Source organism: Aplidium turbinatum, chromosome 6 (assembly GCF_918807975.1).
Source record: "Aplidium turbinatum chromosome 6, kaAplTurb1.1, whole genome shotgun sequence".
Taxonomy (NCBI): Eukaryota; Metazoa; Chordata; class Ascidiacea; order Aplousobranchia; family Polyclinidae; genus Aplidium; species Aplidium turbinatum.
Genome location: NC_137477.1, coordinates 4,184,090 through 4,210,468, shown reverse-complemented (window position 1 = coordinate 4,210,468; position 26,379 = coordinate 4,184,090). Strand labels below are relative to the sequence as shown.

General features: G+C 38.4%; 1 protein-coding gene across 1 annotated transcript; it reads left to right on the top strand.

Annotated features, from left to right (window-relative positions):
• Positions 1 to 3,686: 3,686 nt before the first annotated feature.
• LOC145772785 (gamma-butyrobetaine dioxygenase-like) lies at positions 3,687 to 17,541 on the top strand. The gene is made up of 10 exons (XM_082584660.1): positions 3,687 to 3,796; positions 4,511 to 4,644; positions 6,273 to 6,489; positions 7,005 to 7,080; positions 7,369 to 7,413; positions 9,349 to 9,488; positions 11,620 to 11,809; positions 12,208 to 12,330; positions 12,902 to 13,006; positions 17,054 to 17,541. Exons 1-10 carry the CDS (start codon positions 3,720 to 3,722, stop codon positions 17,159 to 17,161), a joined length of 1,215 nt encoding a protein of 404 aa, XP_082440786.1. The 5' UTR covers positions 3,687 to 3,719; the 3' UTR covers positions 17,162 to 17,541.
• The last annotated feature ends 8,838 nt before the right edge of the window (positions 17,542 to 26,379 follow it).

Genomic DNA, 26,379 nt, shown 5'->3' with positions numbered 1-26,379 from the left:
GTTCAATAGTTCCTTGTCTTGATGTACCTGGTTTAAAACTTTTGCATTTGTGATGTGATCAGTATATGAAATCCTGAGCATTCTCCTGTAAAACCACATTTCAGCTGCTTCAATGTTACGCCTAGTTTCTGTGTTGAAGGTCCATGTTTCACAACCATACTGGAGAACAGACCACACTAACACTTTGAGAAGTCGCACCTTCAGAAGAATAGAAAGCTTGCGATCCAATAGAAGAGGTCGTAGTCTATTAAAAGCGTCTTTAGCTAGGCCTATTCTTCTTTGTATCTCTCTCTTACATCGTGCGTCCGCTGTCAAGAGAGAACCAAGATAGTTGAAAGAAGACACTTGTTCAATTGTGTTGCCTCCCTGGTGAAGTACAAAGTAGGGTTCAGGACTTTGTTTGGAGATAGTCATGCATTTTGTTTTTTTGTCATTAATTTCAATTCCATATTTTGCACTAATGTCTGAAGTTTTGTTAATTAGTGTTTGTAAACTGTCCGGGGATGTCGCTATGAGCACAGCGTCATCAGCATAGCGAATATCTTTTAATTGTTGCATCATAGTTAACTAGGCCGAATACTGGGGTGGGTGGCCTATGTATCCTTCCCCGGGGGACGATATTGGTTCAAAAGGAGATGCCGTCAGCAAGAACTCCTCTCTATCCAGGAGCGCCGGTGATTTAAAATCGATCACACACGTGGACGCTCCGTCCCAATAGCTCCCTACCAACATAATCGGGATTAAAAGTTGGGCCAAGAAAAAAAAGTAAAAGTCAAGAAATCTCAGGTTTCTAGCGTCACTGCTTCTATGTGAAATTGCTGAATTAGCAGAGGGCGAGACCATAGGATCTACGCCAGTAACAGGTACGGTTAAGACAGACTTAATGTTCAAAGCAAATCTAAGTATTTATTGCTTATCTAAGTAGGCTACTGTAAATTAGTATACTTCGGTAGATGTTCATTGTGATGGCTGGTTTTGCTTTGAACATTAAGTCTGTCTTAACAAAAAAAAAAAATCTTAAGCGAGTAATGTCGGTCTGGTATTGCATGCGGGAAGTGATTTTCTGATATCTCTGGATTTATTAATATTCAATTGAACACTGAGAATATGTCCTTATAATCTTTGTAATGTATTGAGTTTAAATCTATAGCGGAAAGTTGTAACAACAGAGACACATATGGCAGCTTGCTGGGTTACTACGAATGCAACAGCAAAACTTTGATAAACTTATTCCATGCAAAGCTTATCCATGTTATGAATGATTGGTGCTGAAGGGGTCTTTAAGTTTTCTTTAACATGGCGTTTCAAACCTTAGGCGAGGCGTGTAAATTGAATGAATTGTTGATTGGTTGTTGCACTTACTACATGTGCTGATTTCGTGGTTCAGCTTGTGGTAAAATTTGATGCATTAAGACAGTGCTCACCTTCAAAATGAGCAGCAAAAAGGTTAAAACTACTCTGGCTTGAAGAACTGCCCTTTTTTTACAACTTTAATGGTAATATTTTTATGCAATCTGTCCAGGTTGCTCCTGATTTCTGTGTGGTGTTTCTAAGACGTTTTCCCAAAAAGGTGCATGTCCTGGACTGTGTTAGGAACGCAACAGAGGTTGTCATAAACAAACAAATATAGTTTTCCCATGAACAACATATTTTGCAATATTTTTGTTTTGAGAAAGTATATAGGCTCAGCTAAATAACTCTAGTGCATCAAATTTTTAATTCAGCGGTTTCGGTCTTCTTTCGAAACAAAACGAACTTCTTCCCTTTGCAATATCTACATTTGTATCTTCCATCGTTGTGAGAAAGGTTTGTATTACTTTGTAGAAAGTATGCAAAAATTGTTGAAAATCTATAGATTGTTTTGCTAGTGACAAAAAACGCTGGAGCACATGATAGGCGTTGTAGGTTGTTACCACTCTAGCCTATGTCCACATATATGCTTTTGTCTTAGCAAATAGGTATCCTGCTGCAATATGCTCTTCTTGGTACTAAAATGGGGTAATAGCCTACTTTTCGGTGTAATGAGAGAAAGAACAAAGTGGTTATTTAACATGGTTAACCGCAGGCATGGAGGAACCATTTTAAAAGTAGGTGGGTCCAGAGGCGCAGCAGTCAAAGTCAATCAAACTTTTGGGGGGCCAAGCCCCCCAGACCTCCTCATAACATTGTTGCTTTCATAATACTTGAAAACATTTATACGTTGTGTTTTCATGCTTGCCTTTCCTGCCAACAAGCAAAAATTTTACATTTTTGGGCCCAATTTGGCCAAAAAAAATGCAAAATTGTTAAATTGCTCTATAGCGCTGTACAAAATATGGCGATGTACACACAAATAAAAAGGCAACAATACATACACAGTTATAATACCACCTGGGTGTAATAATCTGCAGCATTATACAATACGTACATATGTAATGATTTCATTGTTTTAACCATAGAGACCACAGAGAATAATTATATTATATTGATTGATAGATTGCCTCACCAATCACACGCAACCACACCCACACGTGCTTTACATCAATAGTGGGCTCAACAGAAAAGTTTAAAGATTGGATTTCATCAATGAGCTATCAAACATAATCAAACTAGTGTGTATCAAATGAGTGTAGACCTTTTTTTGGAACTCCCTATCGGATTCGTCGTTTTGGCTTCCTTTTCAAAAAAATGCCACTTTCAAAAGTGGGTGGGCTGGGCCCACCCAGAAAATAAAGTAGGTGAGCTCAGACCCACGAGACCCACATGGTTCCTCCATGCCTGGTTAACCGTGCAGTAGGTTTACACAGCGCAGAAGACATTTATAACCTTTGACTAAAAACGGAATTGTAAAATCAATTGGGCAAAGCTTTTTTTATATACTCAATTATGATGTGAAATAGATAAGACGAAGCCGCTATTATGTATGCTTTGCACTAACATAAACAGAAAGAGCTTTGCAGCGCATGGGCACTTCCTGAGAATGACTTCATGACACGCTGGAAACGATGTGATAAGTAACTTCCACTTCCCAAAGTTTAGTTGCTTATAATAAGAAATGTGTGAAAAGGTTTCTGCACTTTAACCCTACCTGTAGAGACACGGGTGTTATGAGGACGCCCCACTCTAGTAGTGCAATTTTCTCTAGTAGTGACATTTTCGTGCAATGCTGGATATATATAATTTAATGTAAGTGCAATATAAATGTTAGTGCAATTAAATGTAAAAACGCTCAAAAATGCCTTATATTTATGAGAAAAAGTACTTTTTTGTTTAGTTTAGCATTACTTTATGTTATAAGTCAAAAATTTCAAATTTAAAGTTACTTTTGGAAAAGAAGAATAAAAACCGACCTTCTGACGTTTTTTGATCTCAAACACATTATTTCAATAAATTTGTTGAGTAAAAAATTAATTTCTATACGCACAGTACACATGGCTATCACCTTGTAAAATATTTGTGATTTTCATAGCTCCCGTTATTAGCGATTAATTAGCACGGGGCTAAGATAGCTGGTGACGTGCTTTCCGCCTACGAAAACAGCTCGTATTAACATAGGGTTAAAGGAATTTTAAAACTTTACAGTAGAAGTTTTACATTTTTATTATTTGATGTCAAAATTTGTAATTCAAATTACAAAGAAAAGGTTGCAAAAAGCTAATTTATTGTCAAATAGGCCACAGCCGATAATGGTACGATGTTGTTTACAGCGCAGTTGTTGAGCATATGCAGATTGAATTAAAATGAGTATTTCTAGTGTCAAGGTTGAACCTGGAAGAAAAACTGCCCAAGTAACTTATAAAGATAACCACGTGACTAGGTAAGTGAGTTCAGAATGCGAATTTTTATTTTTCTGACAATGTGTTCTTTGTTGCGCAGCTCTGTGCGCTAACAAGCAGATGCAGGTTTTCCAATATTCGCGACAGAAAATAAAAAATAAAATTGAATTGAAATTGAATTGAAGTTATAGCTTTTTATTACTCTTTCATATTCGCGAAAACGTCTGTCTTGGTGACTGTCGAAATGTTAAAAAGTAAACTTACTTGGTCTAATTTTCGCCTGGGTCACTTTGCTAAAAAAATTACTGCAAAAAATCAGCATAACGTACACAAACAGCGTTGCGAGAGGGTATGCTCAATAGTCTAAGAAAGGTTTTTAGACTAGTTCAATGGTCTAAGAAATGTTGAAAATAAATCAATAGTTTTTTTTTCAAGTCTAAACCTTAAACCATTTGACCAGGTTAACACTCACAATAGTATTTCAAAATTTTTTTTAATATAATATAATTTATGTTGTGGAACCAGTTTTCTTCCTATAGATTTTTTTTTCGTTTCGATCCAGTTGTACTGATGAATCTTATAAGAAGAAAACCAGTTCCACAACAAAAATTATATTAAATTAAAAAAAATTTTGAAATACTATTGTGAGTGTTAACCTGGTCAAATGGTTTAAGGTTTAGACATGAAAAAAAACTATTGATTGATTTATTTTCTTAATGATTGCTTTTTATTCAATTAAATATATATTCTTTCAGATATCATGCAACTTGGCTCAGATACAATTGTCAATGCGAGGTTTGCACTGGGGGGACATCCGGCTGCTACCTGGTTGAAATAACAAGCTTTGCTGATGAGTTATTTATTGATACAATCTCTTTTGATGAAAAAGGTAAGAAAATGCTAAATTTCTAAGCTCCATATCTTGCTTAGAGCAAAACGATTGTTGATATAATTTGGTGTACTGAACCTTGTTTAAAGTTACTATGTGAAGATAACAAGGTCACAGAAAAAGTTAATCTATTTAAAATTGTTTTGTTGTGAGACAGATGCTGTGAGATCGAAATTCCAGCCTCATGATTCCTTATGAACATTCCAACCTCATGATTTCTCATGAAATTTCTAACCTCATAATTCTTCGAGAACATTTCAACCTCATGAGTTTTCATGAACATTCTAACCTCATGATTTCTCAAGGACATTCCAACCTCATGATTTGTTATCATAAACATTCATAAGCTAATTTGTTTTCATGAACATTACAACCTCATAATTTCTCATGAACATTCCAACCTCATGATTCTTGATGAACATTCCAACCTCTAGATTGCTTATGAATACTTCCAGTTCTAGAATTTTCATTAACATTCCAACCCCATGATTCCTCATGAACATTCCAACCTTATGATTTCGCATGAACATTCTAACCTCATAATTTGTTTTTATGAACATTCCAAACTCATGATTCCTCATGAACATTTTAACCTTATGATTCTTCGTGTACATTTCAACTTCATTATTCCTTAAGAAAATTCCAACCTCATGCTTGCTCCTGAAAATGTTAATTTCCAATTTATACCAAACTTTTTGGAATCATCAACAGTATCATAGCCGATGCGGCCTTTGATGAACTAGATGCTCAGTTCGTAAATTTTTCCAGTGTTCCCTTTGTCGCGCAGTGTCCCAAAGTGTTCTTGGTTGGCTGATTGATGTATTGAAATTAGATATAAATGTTGTTCGTTGTCTGCCACGAGCACGTTTCCCGAGAAGGCGGCCGCTTAGACAGAGATTTTCGAAATCTTCTTTTCTGATAATGTGACCGAGAAATTTGAGTTGCCTTTGAGTTATGTTGTTCAATAGTTCCTTATTTTGATGTACCTGGTTTAAAACTTCTGCATTTGTGATGTGATCAGTATATAAAATCCTGAGCATTCTTCTGTAAAACCACATTTCAGCTGCTTCAATGTTACGCCTAGTTTCTGTGTTGAAGGTCCATGTTTCACAACCGTACTGGAGAACAGACCACACTAACACTTTGAGAAGTCGCACCTTCAGAAGAATAGAAAGCTTGCGATCCAATAGAATAGGTCGTAGTCTATTAAAAGCATCTTTAACTAGGCCTATTCTTCTTCGTATCTCTCTCTTACATCGTGCGTCCGCTGTTAAGAGAGAACCAAGATAGTTGAAAGAAGACACCTGTTCAATTGTGTTGCCTCTCTGGTGAAGTACAAAGTGGGGTTCAGGACTTTGTTTGGAGATAGTCATGCATTTTGTTTTTTGTCATTAATTTCAATTCCATATTTTGCACTGATGTCTGAAGTTTTGTTAATTAGTGTTTGTAAACCATCCGGGGATGTCGCTATGAGCACAGTGTCATCAGCATAACGAATATTGTTTAATGAGATGCCGTTCACTAAAACCCCCTCATCAATACCTTCTATTTCTCTGAGAATTTTGGAATAACCAAAGCTTAATAATTTTAAAACAGAAAAAAATAATTTTATATTGGTTCTATTACAGATGATACACTGGTTTTAACAATCGAAGACGAGCCTTTCCAAGGTCATGTGTGCATCTTGTACGCTGACTACTTACGCAGGCTTTGCTATTGTGACGAATGTCTGGAACGCAAAACCAAAGGAAGGAATTTTAAGTATCCTATGTCAGAGAAGGAAAGAAGAATAACCGTCCTGGATTTTGCTGAGAGTAAAATTGACTCTGATGACTTTTATTTCAGGTAAATTTTGTTGTTCAATCTTGTGAATTGTGTGCTAAGTTGTAGGCCTATACCGGTTATGTTGGCAACTTAATTTTCTGAGGGGGTATTGCAATGTGAACAAAACTGCACTACTCTGAGCTCATCTTACCTAAAACAAAATTGACATGAACTACTGTAGAAGGAGCATGGAAAGGATTGGTGGCACAAAAGTATCGTACACTGGATTTGTCTCGCATCCCTCTTCGCATATCAATGTGCTGGGATGAGTGGTTTCAAAGTTTTTCGTTTGTCGAAAGGAAGTTTGCTAATCGGCATAAGGCTCCGAATGCAAAACGTTTATTTTAAGTTTAGCTACAAATGAGTTGGTCTGAACTTGTTGTTTCTGTTACCCAAGTTTTGCTTCATCTGATGTAAAATCAAAAGCAGGGCATGTGCTGGGAAGCTTCTTTTAATCAAGTAGGCTGTGACTTACCTTTTTCTACTGCTCCAAGCTGTAGGAGACTATTTCTAACTTAAATGCTTGTGATCACCAGGTGGATGAAAACAATGTTTGAGAAAGGTTTGTGCCAAGTCATCAACTTTCCTAGTGATGACAAAAAGTTTACAGAGGTATGCTTTAAACGTTTTGTTACTTTTTTTTAGGCTAATTCGTGCATGTTAGGACACAGAATTGAATACACTTTTTACGTTTGCTTCTTACGTTCATTTGAATATGTATGGTAAGCGTTAGGCTACCGTATATTTATTTTTATTAGATTTAGATCAGATGTCAAGCAACTAAGCATTGAACAAGTGAATGTTATTGCATCGTTGTCTTTGAAACGTTGGCAAATTGTGATGGTAGTCTTCCAAGATTTTCTTGCCGTGCTTCTCTAACTAAACGAAGTTTCTTTTCAGATTGCTCGGAAACTCGGCCCAATCCAATTCACTCCATATTCTACAGTGAGTACATCCATTCCTTGTTACACTAATAGAAACTAGTATTGTGACAATCGATCCACCTTTCTTGCATCACTGAGCATGCGCCTGCACATCAATTAAAAATATATACAACCAAGCAACCACACGGCATTTAACATAATCGATTAAAAATTGAACAAACTATAAGCTACAAACGTTTTCGGCCATACACACGTTAGCCCTTAACAAGTAACAAAAAACAACTACTTATCATATCTACAATGAAAATCAATAACTGATCTAAACACTGAATTGAAAAACGAAATGCAAAATGAAACGGCAGAACAAAGGAGAAAGGCACATCACATGGCGTTTAAATTACACCAGGCAAAGACGCATCATATGACGTATCAAGAAAAGACGTTGAGTAAATAAGAAGCACCTGAGGCAAACAACTGTGTATTGAGGCGAGGATTGTATGATTTTATTAGCAAAGCCTCGTGGATTTTAGTGTCGAATTCGGTGAAACATTTACGCATAATTCTAAAGGACTCCAAGGATGGTTTGTTATTTGAACATGTTTGACAATCGAATATGTGATCTTTAATGGCACTTTGCTTGTTCAAATTAGTTAAATCTAAGTGCTCCCTCACTCTCGTGGCCAAATGCCGCGTAGACATACCGATGTATGTACAATTCGCGTCATGCGAACAAGAAAAAAATCTTGTTCGCATGACGCGAATTGTACATACATCGGTATGTCTACGCGGCATTTGGCCACGAGAGTGAGGGAGCACTTAGATTTAACTAATTTGAACAAGCAAAGTGCCATTAAAGATCACATATTCGATTGTCAAACATGTTCAAATAACAAACCATCCTTGGAGTCCTTTAGAATTATGCGTAAATGTTTCACCGAATTCGACACTAAAATCCACGAGGCTTTGCTAATAAAATCATACAATCCTCGCCTCAATACACAGTTGTTTGCCTCAGGTGCTTCTTATTTACTCAACGTCTTTTCTTGATACGTCATATGATGCGTCTTTGCCTGGTGTAATTTAAACGCCATGTGATGTGCCTTTCTCCTTTGTTCTGCCGTTTCATTTTGCATTTCGTTTTTCAATTCAGTGTTTAGATCAGTTATTGATTTTCATTGTAGATATGATAAGTAGTTGTTTTTTGTTACTTGATAAGGGCTAACGTGTGTATGGCCGAAAACGTTTGTAGCTTATAGTTTGTTCAATTTTTAATCGATTATGTTAAATGCCGTGTGGTTGCTTGGTTGTATATGTCTGTGGTTGAAGAAAGTGACCTCTTTACCAAAATTGTAATTAAAAATATATATTTGAAATGGTTAGTTTTTACTTGGTAGCATGCACAGTTGCACACTCTATGTGGCTACAAAACACGCTGCTCTGTTTAAATATTTTGTTTAAAATATTTTGGGTTTAATAATTGCATGGTAGTATAAACAAAAATTATGACTAGGTCAGAACATGGCCACCTAAAGATACGGCCTGATTTGTCACATTTTGCAGATATTTCCAGGTTTTTTTTAACTTTGGGCAAACGTTTAAATAAATTTTTCTAAAATTTAGATTTTTATGCTTTCTTTATTCTTTTCCCCAGATGACACAATAGGTTTTAACATCTTCACACGTTGAAAAACAAAGAAAATTTGATTTCGAAGATTTTAATCAGACTGTTAATTTTCAATAACAGTCTGATTTTGTGTTTTTCAACTTACTTTTTCTCATTTGCTACTGCTTCCCCAAGGCAACAAAAAAGTTTTATGTCATTAGGAAACCGCAAAAAGTAAAAACATCTCAAAAAACGTCAGTCAAGCACTAGCAGTAGCTGTAATCAAAATCTGCAAAATGTGACAAATCAGGCCACATCTCCAGGTGGGCATGGTCAGAAGAATCTAGCTAAATCTATGCATATTTGTCGGACATTGTAAAACATTATTTACAGGAAGGTAATTTCACGGTGATTCGGAATAAAAAGATGAAGAAGGTCGCTGACTGTGGCAACACTGCCCACGCACTGCCTTTCCACATGGACTACTCATACACTGAGTGCTTTGGCCAAATGGCTTTGCATAACTGCGTAAGGTGAAAACAAATTTTTATTTTACCAGTAGCCTAATTTACGACCGATCAATATTGTCTGCAAATAAGATCAAATTTGCAAGGTTTTAGTCATCAACTTGACTTAACTCGACCTGTTATCAGCCGGGACCTGATGGTCCCGCCCTTCACTAGTTTTGAAATTTTGTATAGAAGGAATTCTCCTAAAGCGCTGATATTTCTTGACTTTTACTTTTTATCATTTGAGCATCGTTTAAACCTAATTTGGTTATTTTTGGAACATTATGTGGTTCACAATAAGCATTTTGTCACAGGTTGTTCAGAAATTTTGTCTAAATTCCTATATTTTGGCAATCGGCCTCGAAATGACTCATCGCTTCTGCTATTGTGTACACAGTGGCCGCAGTCAACCGCGAGTCAAGTCATCAATCACACATTTAAACTTAGAACTAAACGCAATGGAACTCATAGTGTAATTTATCGTTTTATCTAAATCCCAGGCAGTTTTTGTTGCGTCATTGCACAATCTCGGCAAGTGAAGTTGACCAGTTTTTACGAAGATTCGACGTGTTCAAAACATGAAAAGCAAACTTTGGCTACTAGGAATAATCCGTTACTTTAGTTTAGTATTTACACTTTGCTACTTCTGAAAAGAAAAACAGGGCTAATCACAACCGAATCATCAACCACAGTTATCCACAAAGCGTTGTACCATTATGTGTAGACGACATCAGAGGAACGGGTTATTCCAAAAAAAGAAATAATCTCGGCAAAGTTTCTGATCGTCGCTCCAAATGCAATATGCCTTTTTGCACAAAGCACATATTGAAACTATGTATGTCATGCCATTCATGACATGTAGGCTACAGTTGAGAAGGAGCAATCTTCCCGGCGTAAGCACTACCTGACTACTCACAACAGAACAGCGAGCATTGTGTTTCTCTAAATGGTTGTAAACTGAATTTTTCATAACTCCACGATTATTTGTGTGTTGAACCAGAATTGTGGTACATTTCATTTTTAATTATGTAAAAGTAAAATTAACTATTCTTACATTGTCTCGACATTGCCAGACTCAAGTTAAACAACCCAGACAAAAAAAACAGTCATTTTTACATTGATTCAACGTCTGAAAAATGACGGGTTTTGCTGTCTGGGAAATTTAGCTAAAAGCAGCAGCCCAGGCAGAAAAGTTGGCTTTTATATCGTTTCAACGTTTAGCTACATTGAAAAGTATCAAAAAGAAGCTTTTTTTCTGATTCTAAAACATTTTGGCAGGTTGAAATGAAAACTACACTCTATGTTATGAAATGAAACGCCTGAAAAAACAGCTGACTGGAAATCGTGTTACCTATACTTCTAACCCAGCCTGTAAATCAACCACTTTCAACAATGATTCGACGTCTGCAGACGTTAAATAAATGTAAAATGGACCAATTTTGCTGGCTGGGAAAGAATGTGATAACCTAGAGTTCTTTCAACCAGAAAATCAATCTGCTAAGGTTGAATCAATGTAAAAAAATGATTTGCTGGCTGGGACGCGACAACTATTTTATGCTTTCATTCATCTTGATTTGTCATGAGAGATACTGCGATGCTAAGCAGCCATGACCACATGTGGAGAACCCATCAGTGCAATTCATCACAATAAACTCAAAATCGCTTGATGTAGTATGAATATGAAAAATACTGTATTTATTGTAGGAAAAAATAATTTGTTTCAAAGTATTTTTTTGAATGGTCACAAAATCATCAAAATTAAAATTCGAACGAAGAAAATCGGACATAAAATGACTAAATGCCAGCAAAATTCGCGTTTTTAGAGCTTTTTTGCAACATATGTCTTCAGAATACACAAACTAAGCATTTATTTCGAAAACAAATAATTACAATATAAAATAAAAGCATTTGACTATGTGCATGCCAATTTTCTCAAATGTGCGATATTTAACGGCTGAGTTATAACCCATTAATCAGGGCGTGGCCAAATGGTCCCGTCTCGTGCTTTTCGCGTGTCTTTGACACGAATACCAGAAAGGGTTGCTGCAAACCAATGCCTTAGGCTATTTTGGTTCAAACCTAAATAACTCTCGTAATAATTAGAAAACGTTCCAGAGTACTTTATGACAAAAATTTTCTTTCCTGATTTTTTTAGTTTTGACCCTCAAATCACTGGAGGAGAAAGTCTCGTCGTTGACGCTTTTGAAGCTGCTGAAATTCTTCGAGTGGAAAACCCAGATGCTTTCAAAGTGCTAACAGAAGTGCCGGTAATGCTGCAAAATGAAATGTACCCTCGTTGGTTCCAAAGGGAGCGTTATTGCATTTGTGTGGATTATCACGATCAGGTTATGATACTTTACATTATTTCATCATGTTACTGTAGTGTAGGCTTACTTCTTCTGTCATGTGCTCCTGTGTTACACATATTTCAGGCCTAGAGCTTTTATGCATTTATACATTTATTACTTAAATGTTTTGAATGTGTTCTCACTGGAACAGAAAAAGGTTTCATATTATCTAATAAACTTTTACAGTATCTTGTCTAACTTTTTTCCGGTACTTTTTTTTGTATTTTACTGCAATTTATTAGTTCAATTTTATTTCTGACCATCACAACCAAGACGGTACTTGCCAAGCATGGCAGAGGTCTAAATAAAAACGTCTTCAAGCTCTATTTTTATAATACTATTTTAGCTTTCCGAGACTTACTAGTGATAGTTTCACTTTTGTCACAAATATCTAGATCGTCAGTGTATGCTTTGCATCTGACTATCCTTTGTCGCTTCAAGCACATGGCAAAGATGTGGATAAATTCTACGGCGCTTTCAAAAAGTTTAGCAAGATTATCAAACGTCCTGAATTGACGGTGAGTTTTTATTTTGTCGAAACAATTGTCGAAACAATAATTTACAACTTTCTGGGAATCTGTATGCCATGTTAGCTCCCCAGACAGTCGCTTTATCTAGTCCAGGTCTGGTAGAATCCGCACCCAATCTTATAAACATCTGGACCAGATAAAGTGGCTGTCTGGGTTAGTGCTTTAATTTTAGTTTTAAAATCTGAAATACTGCGTCAATATTATCAAATTGTTCGTTTGCAATGGTCACATTTGTGTTCCTCTAACGTAGGCTACTTTGTGCAGCCTATCTGATTTGCCACATGTTTACCGACTTTTGAAATAGATGTTTTGCGACCCCAGTTATACTCAGTTTCTACAAAACAAAAATGTTTATTAAAAAAAGTTATTCATAAACTGGGTAAGTCCTGGTTGTGTGTTTAATTGGAGGTGAATGGGTTAGGTGTTCGGATTTCATGATGACTGCTTTCGCTGCTTTGATAGTATAAACAGCAGCTTTGTAGCTGAAATCAGAAATAAAATTAAATCAAATCTATCTGAAATCCATAACAATTTTCAATCAAAAGGATTTATTTTTCAGGTTCAGTTCAAGCACAAACCAAACGCTGTCGTTTGCTTCAACAATAGAAGATTCGTGCACTCACGGAAAGCATTCGAAGCCAATGGAGGAGAACGCCATTTTCGAGTGAGGATTCAATGCGTTTGTTTCTGCAATATTTATGCTGTTAAACTTCTTGTTTCGAAATGGTGCACAATATTCGACAGTAAATTTTCACAAATGTTAATATTTATCCTGATGTCGTGAGTTTGCTATAGTAGTAGCGGTCTGCACTAGCTTTCAAAAAACAGTTCCGTAGTCGTGTGCAATGACGAATTGTGAAGTAAACAACGATTATGCTGCTATGCCCATGTCATTCGGACTGGGATTTGTTTTATTGAATATCAATTTTGTAATAATTATTATTTTATGTAATCTTGGCGATATTATGCCGAACCTACTGTAAAGGTACAAAAACGCTGATTGAAGGGGCCATAAGTTAAGTTCACAACTACTTTTTTGATCTAACATAAATAGCTTTTAAATTATCAAAGTTTTTATGCAAAGATAATGCAATGTTTGAAGTTATTTTCTTTTATCTTTATTCGATAAATTATAACCCAGAACTTGACAATATTGTCCTTCTGCATTTGTTTGTTGTTTTTTCATAACCTATTTATTTTCTAACCTATTTGGGACTCATGTTGTCAACCTCCTCGTGGTGAGTCCCGGTAACTGCACAAAACAGGCTAATGACAACAAACAGAGACACATCAGGGCGTCTCTGGGGTGGTAAAAGGATAAACCCTTGGCCCCAGAGTTCGAAGAAAGAAGCCAGAAGTCCCAACATCCTACAGCTTAACGTTGAAGGCCTTACGACTGCTAAAATCGACGTCGTACAAAGAATAGCTCAACGACAAAAGGCCCTTATCATCATCCTCCAGGAGACCCACTGCCACAGCGCAGATAGGCTAGTGATCCCAAATTACTCACTAGCTAGGTCAATCCTAAGCAGGACACACGGCTTAGCTACATTTCTCCACGAGAAGCTGAACTGGAGACTGGTTGAACAATCCCCTTCAGACTCAAAGATTGAATGGCTAAGTGTGGACGTCAACGGCTACAAAATCGTAAACATCTACAAGCCACCTCCCTCGCCATTCACTCCGACGGCCATCCCAGTGTACCCCCACCCCTGCCTCTATGCTGGCGATTTTAATTGCCAGCACGTCGACTGGGGATACCGCATCACCAGCCCTTCTGGTGCATGTCTGGCTAACTGGGCATCAAATAATAACTATGCCCCACTGTACAACCCCAAAGACGAAGCCAGCTTTACATCCGGGCGATAGGGCACTGGAACAAACCCAGACATGGCCTTTGCCAGCACTGGCAACGACAATCAGCTTCCGGACAGACGTGTGCTACAGAAGTTCCCTCGGTCCCAGCACAGACCTTCTCTCATTACCACAATACCGCTCAAGACACCAATTCCGAGTGAACCAGTCAAGCGGTGGAACTTCCGTAAAGCCGACTGGAATCGCTTTAGCCTCCTTTCCAACAAGTTCACAAATGAGTTACCTCCACCTAACTGTCACAATGTGGACGAGGCCTACCAGGACTTTTGCAACACCATCTTAACATGTGCCAAACAAGCCATCCCTCGAGGTCGTAGAAGTAACTACACTCCATGCTAGGATGCATAGTGCGAGCGCCTCTACCAATCTTTTGTTAGCTCTTCAGATGGTCAAACAACACCCTCAGCCGCCAAGGCTCTTCTGGAAAGACTCGATGCAAAAAGAAAAGAACGCTGGACAGAGACTATCCAATCTATCGATCTCTCGCACTCAAGCCGTACAGCGTGGAGCACACTCAATAACCTTACGGGACGATCAAGACAATCACCCGGACAATGTCCCATTCCTGCTAATAAGATCGCATCGCAGGTAATAAAAATTGGGATATATAAGCCGTGTGATCGTACCTTTGATCGGTTTGTTACCAAAGAAGTGAAAAAGCTATGGAAAATCAACACACCCAACCAGGAGAGCATTTCTAGCTCCTTCTCACGGAGCGAATTTAATGCTGCCCTCAAGCACCTAAAACCTGGTAAGGCCCCTGGTCCACTGATCTACGCTCGTGTCGAACCAATAATTGACCCACTGCTTCCCAAGAAACAAGCTGGATTCCGACACGGGAGGTCAACTGTAGACCAAGTCACACTACTAACTCAGGATATTGAGGAGAGTTTCTCGGCAAAAAAGAAAGCGGGGGCTGTCTTTATCGACCTAACAGCAGCCTATGACACTGTTTGGCACCGTGGCCTAGTCTACAAACTACTCCGCCTACTCCCTGACAGGCACATGGTCAAAATGATCATGGAACTCATCCCCAACAGGAGTTTTACCCTTACCACCGGAAGAGGAAAACCAAGTAGACTGCGGCGACTCAAAAACGGTGTCCCACAGGGATCAGTCTTGGCTCCCCTCCTTTTCAATGTCTATATGCATGACCTACCATCAACAACATCTGACAAATATGCATATGCTGATGACTTGGCCATCTTGCACTCTGCGAAAGACTGGCAATCATTAGAAATGACGTTGAGCCAAGACATGACGACCATATCTGGATACCTTCACCAATGGAAACTGAAGCTCAGCGAAAGTAAAACTGTGACGGCAGCCTTCCATCTCAACAACAGGGAGGCAAAACGTGACCTGAAAGTGACCGTTTACGGCAAAATTTTGCCGCCCTGCCCAGAACCTACATACCTTGGGGTTACACTTGACAGGTCACTCACATACCGTCACCATTTACAGTCACTACGCAAAAAGCTGACATCTCGCGTCGCCCTGCTGAGACGTTTGGCAGGCACAACTTGGGGTGCAGGTGCTGACACATTGCGCACTGCAACCCTGGCGTTGGTCCACTCCACTGCTGAATACTGCGCCCCTGCCTGGTGCCACAGTGCCCACACCCGCCTCATCGACAGCCCAATCAACGACGCATTGCGAACTGTAACTGGATGCCTGCGCCCCAATCCAACAGAGTATTTACCAATCCTCGCAGGCATCCAACCTGCTGAGCTTCGCCGAAAGGGAGCCCTTATACTGTACACCTGGCTCGCCGGGCGGGGGATCCTAACCACTTGCTTCATGCAAAACTCAACATCCCACCTCAGGAATCTCCCCGGCAATTAAAGTCAAGACACTCCTTTGTGCCAGCTGCTGTTGAATTACTACATCCATTCAGCGATCATGCCATCAGCGCAGCACACTTCATGGAAGACAATTGGAATGCAGCGTGGTGTGCCACCGACACGAAACTACATCATTTTATACCTCACCCGGTGGCGCGCCCCCCTGGTATGGACCTGCCTCGGCCGACTTGGGTCAAGCTCAACAGAATCCGAACCGGAGTCGGTCGCTTCCATTCCAACATGCACAAGTGGGGTTTGGCTCCCTCACCGGCCTGCAAATGCGGCGCGGAGGAACAAACTGCTGACCATGTCGTTCTCGAATGTCCGATCTATAAGGCACCAAATGGAACGCATGGTATAGCAACGCTGGACGAAGCTACACTCACCTGGCTCTCCATCACCTGCCCTGAAATTTGATTTGATCTAGTCTCAAACGAAAGAAGAAAATAACCTATTTATTCCAACATGTTCTTACAATTTTAATTGACAAATTAGTTTATCCATTCTAAGTTAACTTACAGTAAGCAATGAAATAGACAACGATGTCTTTCAGCCTCTGTTTTGGTTCCTCGCTATTACTGAGAATGAAAGGTGATACGAGGATTCTTCATTTAGAATACAACCGAACGATTAAATATATTAAGTAAACAAAATCAGTCAGGTTCGAAAACTTGTATAATTCATAGAGAAATAATTGCATTGTAATAATGTAATTGTAATTGTGATAATAATAATTGTAGGCTACTGTAATAATGTAATTGTAATAATAATAATTGTATAATTCTTAGTTTCCGAACCTGACTGAGTTTATTTACCCATTAAGTTGACTTACTTCGCAAATGTAGTTTACAAACGACTTGTTTTAGCTTGATGCTGCATCAGCACCAAGCTAAAACAGGTCGTTAGTATCTACATTTTTAAACAAAACAACGACCATGCTGCGAAAATCCAAATTCAATCTATTGCATAAACTGTCCTGTTTCTATTTGCAGGAACTATGTGTGTTCACAGAATGGATGAGGGCTCATTACATGCATTTGGCGAAGAAGCTCGGGAAAGAAGTAGATATTCCAAAGCTTTGCAACTATTCTTCGTTCTAATTTCAATGACCGATGATGATGTCATTAACAGGACTCAGTTTTAGACCACTGTTATAGCAGTTGGATCCAGAAATTTCATTTAACCTTGAAGTAAAGTTATTCGATCGATTGTATATATTCTTTGCCAAGATTTGTATATGCGACTATGTAAGTTTAGGTTTACTGATATGCAGATATTATACCAGTTTTGAATGATATTGTTTTATATCTGTTTACAAATCAACCAACATGAGACTTGACTTTAACAAAACAAAAAAAACTTTGAAAAAAATACTTTGCTGAAAACTATCAAACATTATTTTTATTATTTAGAAATTGAAGCTCTAACTTTTTCAGTTTTTATCTGCAATAAAATAGATGTAGGTTAAACTAAACAGCCTACAACCTGACCGGCCTAATTTTGTTTTTCGGCAGTCAAGTGTAGCAAGAATTGACAGCGATAAACACCTGTTTTTGGAAAAGTCTTGATGGGTAGTGTGGAGGCTACACCGGTATGGTTAGCGAAACACAATGCTCGCTGTTCTATAGTGAGTAGTCAGGTAGTGCTGACGCCACGAAGATCGTTCCTTCTCAACAGAGCTAATTTTAATATTTAGTTGATCGGAAACATAGTTTACTCCTTTCTCCGCTATGCCCGACCAACAAGTAAGGTTTTAAATCATGGCAGCCGTAAAGGATTACCGTTTTTTTAGGACCCAAATGTGTTGTATGATTGGTTCAGATTTCTGGGACGTAAAATCTGCCAGAAAACCTCTGCTTTCGTCATAAAACTTTTTAACGTACTCGGTATACTACTTGCAAATTGAGTCAGATTACACAAACCATTGATTTTTGATTATATGCGCTACCTCAAGCGCAGAATCTTGTGATAGGTTTCAATATCACACTTTAGACATGTAGGCCTACGTAGGCAGACATAGCTGTGAGGTGAAAGCCTGATGTGGCTCTCGAAAGAGCGTCGGATTGTCAAAGCTCAAAAACATACGACCGTGTCTTTCGCAGACCACAGTCATGCCTGAAACGAAAAACACCAAGATTGGTTGCGTTTGCCGTGCTGTCCACTAAATCCAAATCCTCAACCAGCTTGGGTACGACAAACAACAGTTTATAACGCTTTCTGCATTGCAAAATCATTGTAAATTGTTTGTGTGTTTCGAACGCACAATGAAGCTAATCGCTAAAAAAAGTAGTTTTGTTAAGACTAAAGAGAGCTGTCCCAACAAATTGTGAAAACTGTAGATAACTAAAAATCAAACTAGCTACCAATAAAATAGAAACCGTTAATTCTCATTTACTGAAAGCCAGGGGCGCCGGAACGATTTTTGGCTGGGGGGGCAGGATTATGAAAAAAGGGTACTTTTGTTGCTGAAAGGGCAATTTTTTTTTTTAATTTTTAAGATAAGATATAGCGATAATGCTGATCTATCAGCTCATTATCAAGTAGCCTAATGATAGGCTACAAGTGTCCAGTATACAAAGAACAATGGCACAGAAGGGCATCATGCTGTGTTGTAATGATGTAGACCAGGGGTGGTCAACTTCTCATTGCTTGCGATCGACTAGAAAGTGTCTTAATCACTAGTGATCGACCGGTCGGTCATGAAGTTTCCTGTGGGCATAGCATCTTTACTGTAAATGGATTTACATTTATCACACATTTGCCATCGTCAGCCGTCGTCGTTGGCTCAAGCTCGTGTCTGAGCATTGGTTTTGTCTTCAAGCTGCTGTGATGGAATAGACGTGAGCAAAAGTCATATTGTAGATGGAGAGTGTGGAAAGTGTTTTTTTGCTTTTCCTTTCAGATGTTTTGTTTATCCTGACGCTTTTGTTTCCTTTTTTTTTCAAAACATTCCGTGCCATCCCTAGTTTTCTTTCTTCTGATTGACCTGTCACTGACAAGTTCTTCTTACGATCTCAGATCAATGCTGGCTTAGTTCAAGGATAGGCCTACTTTAGCTGATTTTTATATCGAAGCTTTTGTCTTCCAAGAGGCTTTTTTCTTGTCTCCAGTTTTCCACAGAGCATTAAGCTTATTCGAGAAAGCCTCGAGTCCATCCGTACGACATGTCCTGTCTAGCGAAAGCAGTGTTACAGTAAGGTGACTTCTACGTAAACGCGATTGAGGATTGCGTCTTTGGTGAAACTATCATCCCAACGAGTGCCTAGTTACCTACAAACCATCGTCAGTGCCAGGGCTCGATTAACCATGAGGCACACAAAGCACAGGCCTCAGGCCCCCTGGTTTTGGGGGGCCCCAATGTTTTTACATTAGTATCGTAGGCGTAGGTGGTGAAAGTTGTTGTGCCAATGTGCCAGTGTGTGTACAGTTGTTATTTTTGAGTAACGATTTCAAATTGTGTAACGATTGCCAAATAGAATAACGATTCCAAATCGTCACGCTTCAGCGAATTTCGCTATGCTTCAGTTGAGCACTGCTGCTCTGCATCGAAAGCGATTGCCAATAGGGGCGTTTAAACTTTGCTGTGCCTCGGGCCTCCGTGAGCCTTAATCAGGCCTTGGTCAGTACTAAGCAGTAGGCTCTGTTAGTGTTTCAGCTCATTTAGTAGAAATGATTAAATGAGTGTTAGGCTGCAATAAACGCACGTAACAACTCTTGTAAGAATAACCAGCTTCTTCTTTTAACCCAAGCAGCAATCACACTGGAAGTTACTGCTTTATCTTTGCCAAGGCACTTGCTTTTTATCGTTGTTACATGATAATCTGCTTTAATAGGAGTGTATGACAAGGATTTTTTATATCAACTGAAGCCCTGATTAAGTTTATTCAAACAAATAAATTGTCCGAGTTAATAGACAATTTTCCTCTCAAGACTATCGATATTAATTGAAAAACGCGCTTTTAAGAGTCTTGTCAAGTCAACATAAAATCCGACGCGATCGACCAGTTAGGACTTGGAGATCGACTGGTCGATCGCGATCGACGTGTTGGCCACCCCTGATGTAGGCTAACCTACTGTGATACAGAATTTTGTGTCGTGAATAGGCTATTACTTTGAGGCAGAAATGAAAAATTATAATTTGGTTAAAAACGAATAGCTGAAATTATTATATCGTATTGCAAAATGTGCAGTAGCTTACATAACCTCAAATGGGCACCATTGCCCCCCCATCTACAGAAAAAGTGAGGGCAGCGGGAGCATCCGCTCCCCTGCCCCCCCGCTTCCGGCGCCCCTGCTGAAAGCCTTCGACATGAAAACGATGTAAAGCAGGGGTCGAACTAAAATCGTGTGAATGAAGAGCAACGGGCTTCTCGTTACGCCATCTCACGGTCAACTGTAGATCACTGCTTAGGATGTAAATACCATATAGGCGTATATTACATTATTGAAGTGTAAAAACAGTGAATACGCGCTACTGTCTTCTGGTATAGCCTACAATTTTACTACAGTCATTCTTCCAATGTCAGAGCCATCCTCTCGCACAAAACATATCAGAATTGCCAAATGATCTAAGGATTTCGTTACATGAGATGTCATTACACAAACTTACTAAACCATGACAGAAGAGATAATAAGAGTAAAAACAAAATCGTGTATTTTATCATCCAGTTAAGGTTTTCTTTGTACATCCCTTATGCTTGAACAGATGGTACCGTAATAAAAGGCTCGCAAACTGTTGCCATATGATTATCTACGCTATACCGGAAAGTTATGACAACAGAGACACATGTGGCAGCTTGCTGGGTTACTACGAAAGCTACAGCAAAACTTTGATAAACGTATTCCATGCAAAGCTTATCCATGTTATAAATGATTGGTTCTGAATGGGTCTTTGTTTTTTTTAACGCGACGTTTCAAATCTTACGTGGGAATTGAATGCATTGATGATTGGTTGTTGCATTTACCTTGAGAGTCTATTTACTTAGAAACTAAAATAACGCGCCAACTCTACACAATCATGAACTAAAAACATCTACGCTACACTGATTTAGTGCTTCAGCCTGTGCTAACATTTAATGCAATAAGAAAGTTCTCACCTTCAGAATGGGCAGCAAAAAGGTTAAAACTACTCTAGCTTCAAGAATAGTTTTGTTGCAATTTGTCAAGGTTGCTTGTGATTCCTATGTTGTGCTTCCAAGACAGGGGTTCCCAACCTTTTTTATACCGTGGCCTCCTTTAAAAATTTTGAAAAATCAAAGGCCTCCCTATTTTATTCAATCTTTTGAAAAAGTTAAGAAACGTCATTTTAATTAAAAAAACTTGTTTTTACAGTAACCGGTGAAGACCATTTCATGAAGATTTGAGTAAAATGTTGGCTACTAGTATTTTTATTAAATTTTAACTTATTTCTTTTGTTATACAGTAGAACTTGGATAACTCGTCTTCGGAAAACTCGTCAGTTTGCCCAAGTCGTCAATGATTGCCAGGTCCCAGCAGAAAGCCTATTTTTTGTACACAATCAAGTTCGGTTAAGTGGTCATTGCATAATTCGTCAATTCGATTATGTCGTCATTGTTTTTCTTCTTCTGGGACGTAAAATTCGTCTAAGTTGTCATCCACCCAAATCCTGACTTGGCATTTGCAGACTTTTTCGAGACGAAATTACTGCGCTATGACGTGTGCAGTCTAAGGTGGGCCGTTTTTGACTTTTTTTCAAAATTCAAAAACGGCTAGTCATAAAAGGTGGCACATGCATGAAAAAATTACGTGTGCAAAATTTTGTCAGTTTGGGAGTGCATCGTCTGCCCCCGCAGGGGGGTCAAACTTTCAATTTTCTGAAAAAAAGGGGAAATTTCACTTTCCGTTTTAACATAATGTTTTTTATAATTTTTCTACTGGCTAGTTATAAATTGTAAGTGGGATGTACCCAGAACTTTCCTATGTAAAGGCATGTTCGAAGCTTAAGGTTTACTGCCCCCGCATCGACAACGAAAATGCTGAATTTTCACCAATTTGAAATGCTATTTTACCATTGCTCAATAAACAAACTTGTCGCAAAAGGGCGAGATGGTGTTAACGCTGTACGCTCATTTATGTTCTGTCCATTAACTTTGCAGGATGATACGAACTGACAAACTATAAGACGTAGTCTTGCTTAAATTAAAAGCAATAGTAGGTTACGTTTGATCAGTTGCAGCTATAAAACGCAACCTATAATTTACTTCAGAATAAAAGCAATATGATCTGCAGGTTCCGTAAATGGAATGTACTGTACAGTTCCACGTGAATTGTTATCATGATTTTGTTTACACAAATTTGTCATTTCCAAACCATTAAACGTTCACTTGATAGGCTACTACAGAACCACATACAAGAGTAAACTTTGTTTGACAGCAATGTAACGATAAAAAAGAACTTGTGTTAACAAAAAAAAAAACGAAATTGTGTCAAAAATACAACAAACAACAAGGTCTTTGCGCCAGTTTCCCAGATTGTTGCTCAAATTTAGTTGTGGCTAAAGTCTAATGAATCATAAAATCTTGCTTCGACTGCAACCTAGGAATTTTTTTTCGTTGATTGTAGCCTAATATTGCTTTAATGTAGGCTACCCATCTCTTTCAACGCTGTCCACCACATGTGATGAGCATCTGTTGTGTGTGGCAGAGAAAACGTAGAAAACAACTGTTGTGAAGGCATCTTTGTTTTGATGTGCTCTTTTATCACATTGTTGTCAACACCACGCATTGCTGGGGGTTCCGTAACTGGAATATTTTGCCAGTCTATCATCTCAAAGTAACGTTCGGAACTGAACTGCAATATTGACGGGGTGAATTTTTGCTGACGAGTGCTGTGAGATGATAATATTCTTGAATTGAAAATTCTTCTTCATCCTAGTTCCCTTCATACTCTTTGGTATAACATATGATTGCAATCAAAATGTTTTCAGGATGGGCATAAAACGCATTCCTCTATATTACTTTGTTGAAGATATTGGGGAGCAGAGTGTAGAATTTTAAAGAAATGTTTTTGCACATTAGTGAAATTGCTTTCCTTTATACTGTAATGGAAAACCATACTGGAATATAAACATTTATAATATAGTCCACACGTTCCACCAATACAGCTGACGCGTTAGATGCAACATATAAACGTAGAATTCTGTTGGCTGTGTTCAACCATCTTGAGTGGTTCATCATACCTGGACTCCTATATGCGAAATGAATTGATATATCTCAAATTTTCACTGCTCTGTGCATGTGTAGAAGATATTTTTGGTCAATGCTGAGGTCATTTTCATCAATTTCAATCTCTGGTGCAGGAAATGCTTTATATTTTACAACATCTAGTTGTGTGACAGTGGCTAGCTGCTTTATGATGGGCCCATCAGTGAAGCTATTAGGTCTGCTAGTATTGCCATATCTTTTATAAGATGCCTAAGAGGCAATTCATTACTATGGAGTAGGCATATTAACCATTGAAGTGGCTTTTGGAAATGATCTTCCAGGAGCTTTATCATGACGCCTTTTTGACCTGTGTTTATTGCGGTTCCATCGCATCCAATTGCCATTACATTATCGTAGCTAATTTTATTGGATCCAAGATATTCAAGAATCCCGGTAGCTATTGACACATTAGATCAGTTGGCTGCATTAAAATGACCAATGATTGCAATGAAATGATAACTTGGCTTCTCAAGTAAAGTAATGTGTTCTTCAACTGCGAAATGTTTTCGAACTCGCCCAGCAATTTCATTTTGTTTGATGGTTTAATCTTTTCGGCCATCAAAATATATGCTTCGCAAATTTATGCACATGATAGGCCTACTTTCCATTTGAGTTGTAAACCTCATTTTTTTTCTCGCTCTTCTCACTTTGCTTTTATCTATGACTGATTGAGATTCCCTATCCGTTACTACTCCCGCATCTTGTAGAAATGATGAAGCAATAAGTGCTGCAGACCTATCTGAAATACCAGTACGATCGCATGATTCAGCAAATACTACTAAACTGGAAGTAACCTTGCTTTTTCTGGGGTTTTCCGAGGCAAAACTGGGTTGATTATCAAAATCTTCGCAGCGTTCTTCATTGGATGACAAAGTTTCTGAGCTTGAATAAGTTAAAGGTGTTTTAACCAAAGCGCTACTTGTGCCTGCTCCTGGGTCTTCACGTAAAGAACGAAATTGTTCTGATCTTGCGACTCTCCTCGGAAAACGTTTAAAATTAGATTTTGTAGCCGATTTATCATGTTTACCAATCACCATTATGCGAGTTGTTCTTTGATCAAGAAGGAACTGTTGTTCTGTAACAGGGACACGATTTTCCTGCGGGCAAGTACATTGCAGAAAATTGGAACACTTAGGCTACAACAACCGATTTCAAATATTTTTACTTTGCAGATTCTTTCATTTGGTCCAAATTTTGCTGAAATTTAGGCCCACCTCTAGAATTTGACTTCAAAAGGTTATTCTTTTTTTTTTGTAACTCTTTATCATAAATATGTACTGATGTTCGTACCTCATTCGTATCATCCTGCAAAGTTAATGGACAGAACATAAATGAGCGTACAGCGTTAACACCATCTCGCCCTTTTGCGACAAGTTTGTTTATTGAGCAATGATAAAATAGCATTTCAAATTGGTGAAAATTCAGCATTTTAGTCGTCGATGCGGAGGCAGTAAACTTTAAGCTTCGAACATGCCTTTACATAGGAAAGTTCTGGGTACATCCCACTTACAATTTATAACTAGCCAGTAGAAAAATTATAAAAAAAAATTATGTTAAAACGGAAAGTGAAATTTCCCCTTTTTTTCAGAAAATTGAAAGTTTGACCCCCCTGCGGGGGCAGAAGATGCACCCCCAAACTAATGAAATTTTGCACACGTAATTTTTTCATGCATGTGCCTCTTTTTATGACCAACCGTTTTTGAATTTTGAAAAAAAGTCAAAAACGGCCCACCCTAGTGTGCACGCTGCACGCACACACTCTATCGGGCCAGACGTACATGCGTGAAGTATGTTTGAAGAAGCTTTGCAGATGGTTTGCGAAAGAAGCTTTGCAGATGGTTGGAAAGCTCCAACACTATATGTTATGCCAAGAAGACAGTGGTGAATTCGCAAGCTCACTATCAAAAATGCACGACTACTTGGTTGACAAGACACTTGCAAGCAAAACGCAGTCAAAAATATCTGTGTCCTTCAGTTAAGCTGTTAAGAGCGCTATTACTGCACAGTACTTTATTGTACTGTAATTAAATTCTTTTCTCGCTTTCCTCTTCGTCTCACTTTACCACTATCGCATTAAATTAGGTCGCGGAGCACCATGAAATTAATGCGACGCGAAACAATGGCAAAATTTAGCTGTTTGCATTGGTCATCAGTTCGCGTAAGTCGTCACTTTTTTTGTTCCCTCTGGAGTGACGAGTAATCCAAGTTCTACTGTATAGTGTTGGAGTGGACTTAAAGAAGATAAATTTAAAAAATTATTATTTTTTAAATTTTTTCATGGCCCCTTTGAAAAAGATTCATGACCCACTAGGGGGTCTGGCCCCCAGGTTGGGAACCCCTGTTCTAAGATGTTTCCCAAAAGAGATGCATGTCTTGAACTGTGTTAGGAACGCAACAGAGTTGTCATAAACAAACAAAAATAGTTTTCCCATAAACAACATATTTTGCAATATTTTTGTTTTGAGAAAGTATATAGGCTCAGTTAAATAATTGTAGCGCTTTAAATTTTTAACTAAGTGGTTTCGGTCTTTAGAAACCAAATAAACCTCTTCCCTTTGCATCGTGTACATTTGTGTCTTCCATCGTTGTGAGAAAGGTTTTTACTACCCTGTAGAAAGTATGCAAATAGTGTTGAAAAATTATAGATTGTTTTGCTAGTGAAAAAAGGACCGGAGCACTTGATAGACGTTGTAGGTTATCATCACTCTAGCCTATGTCCAAATACATGCTTTTGGCTTTGCAAATAGGTATCTTGCTGCAGAATGCTCTTCTTGGTACTAAAATGGGGTAATAGCCTACTTTGCGGTGTGATGAGAGAAAGAGCAAAGTGGTTATTTAACGTGGTTAACCGTGCAGTAGGTCTGCATAGAGCAGAAAACATTTTTAACCTTTGACTAAAAAAGGAATTCTAAAATCAATTGGGCAAAGCTTTTTTATTTACTCCATTGTGTGCGTGAAATAGATAAAATGAAGCCGATATTCATGTATGCTCTGCACTAAAACATACGGAAAGAGCTTTGCAGCGCATAGGCATTTCCTAAGCATGACTTGACACGCTGAAAACGATGTGATAAGTAACTTCCACTTCCCAAAGT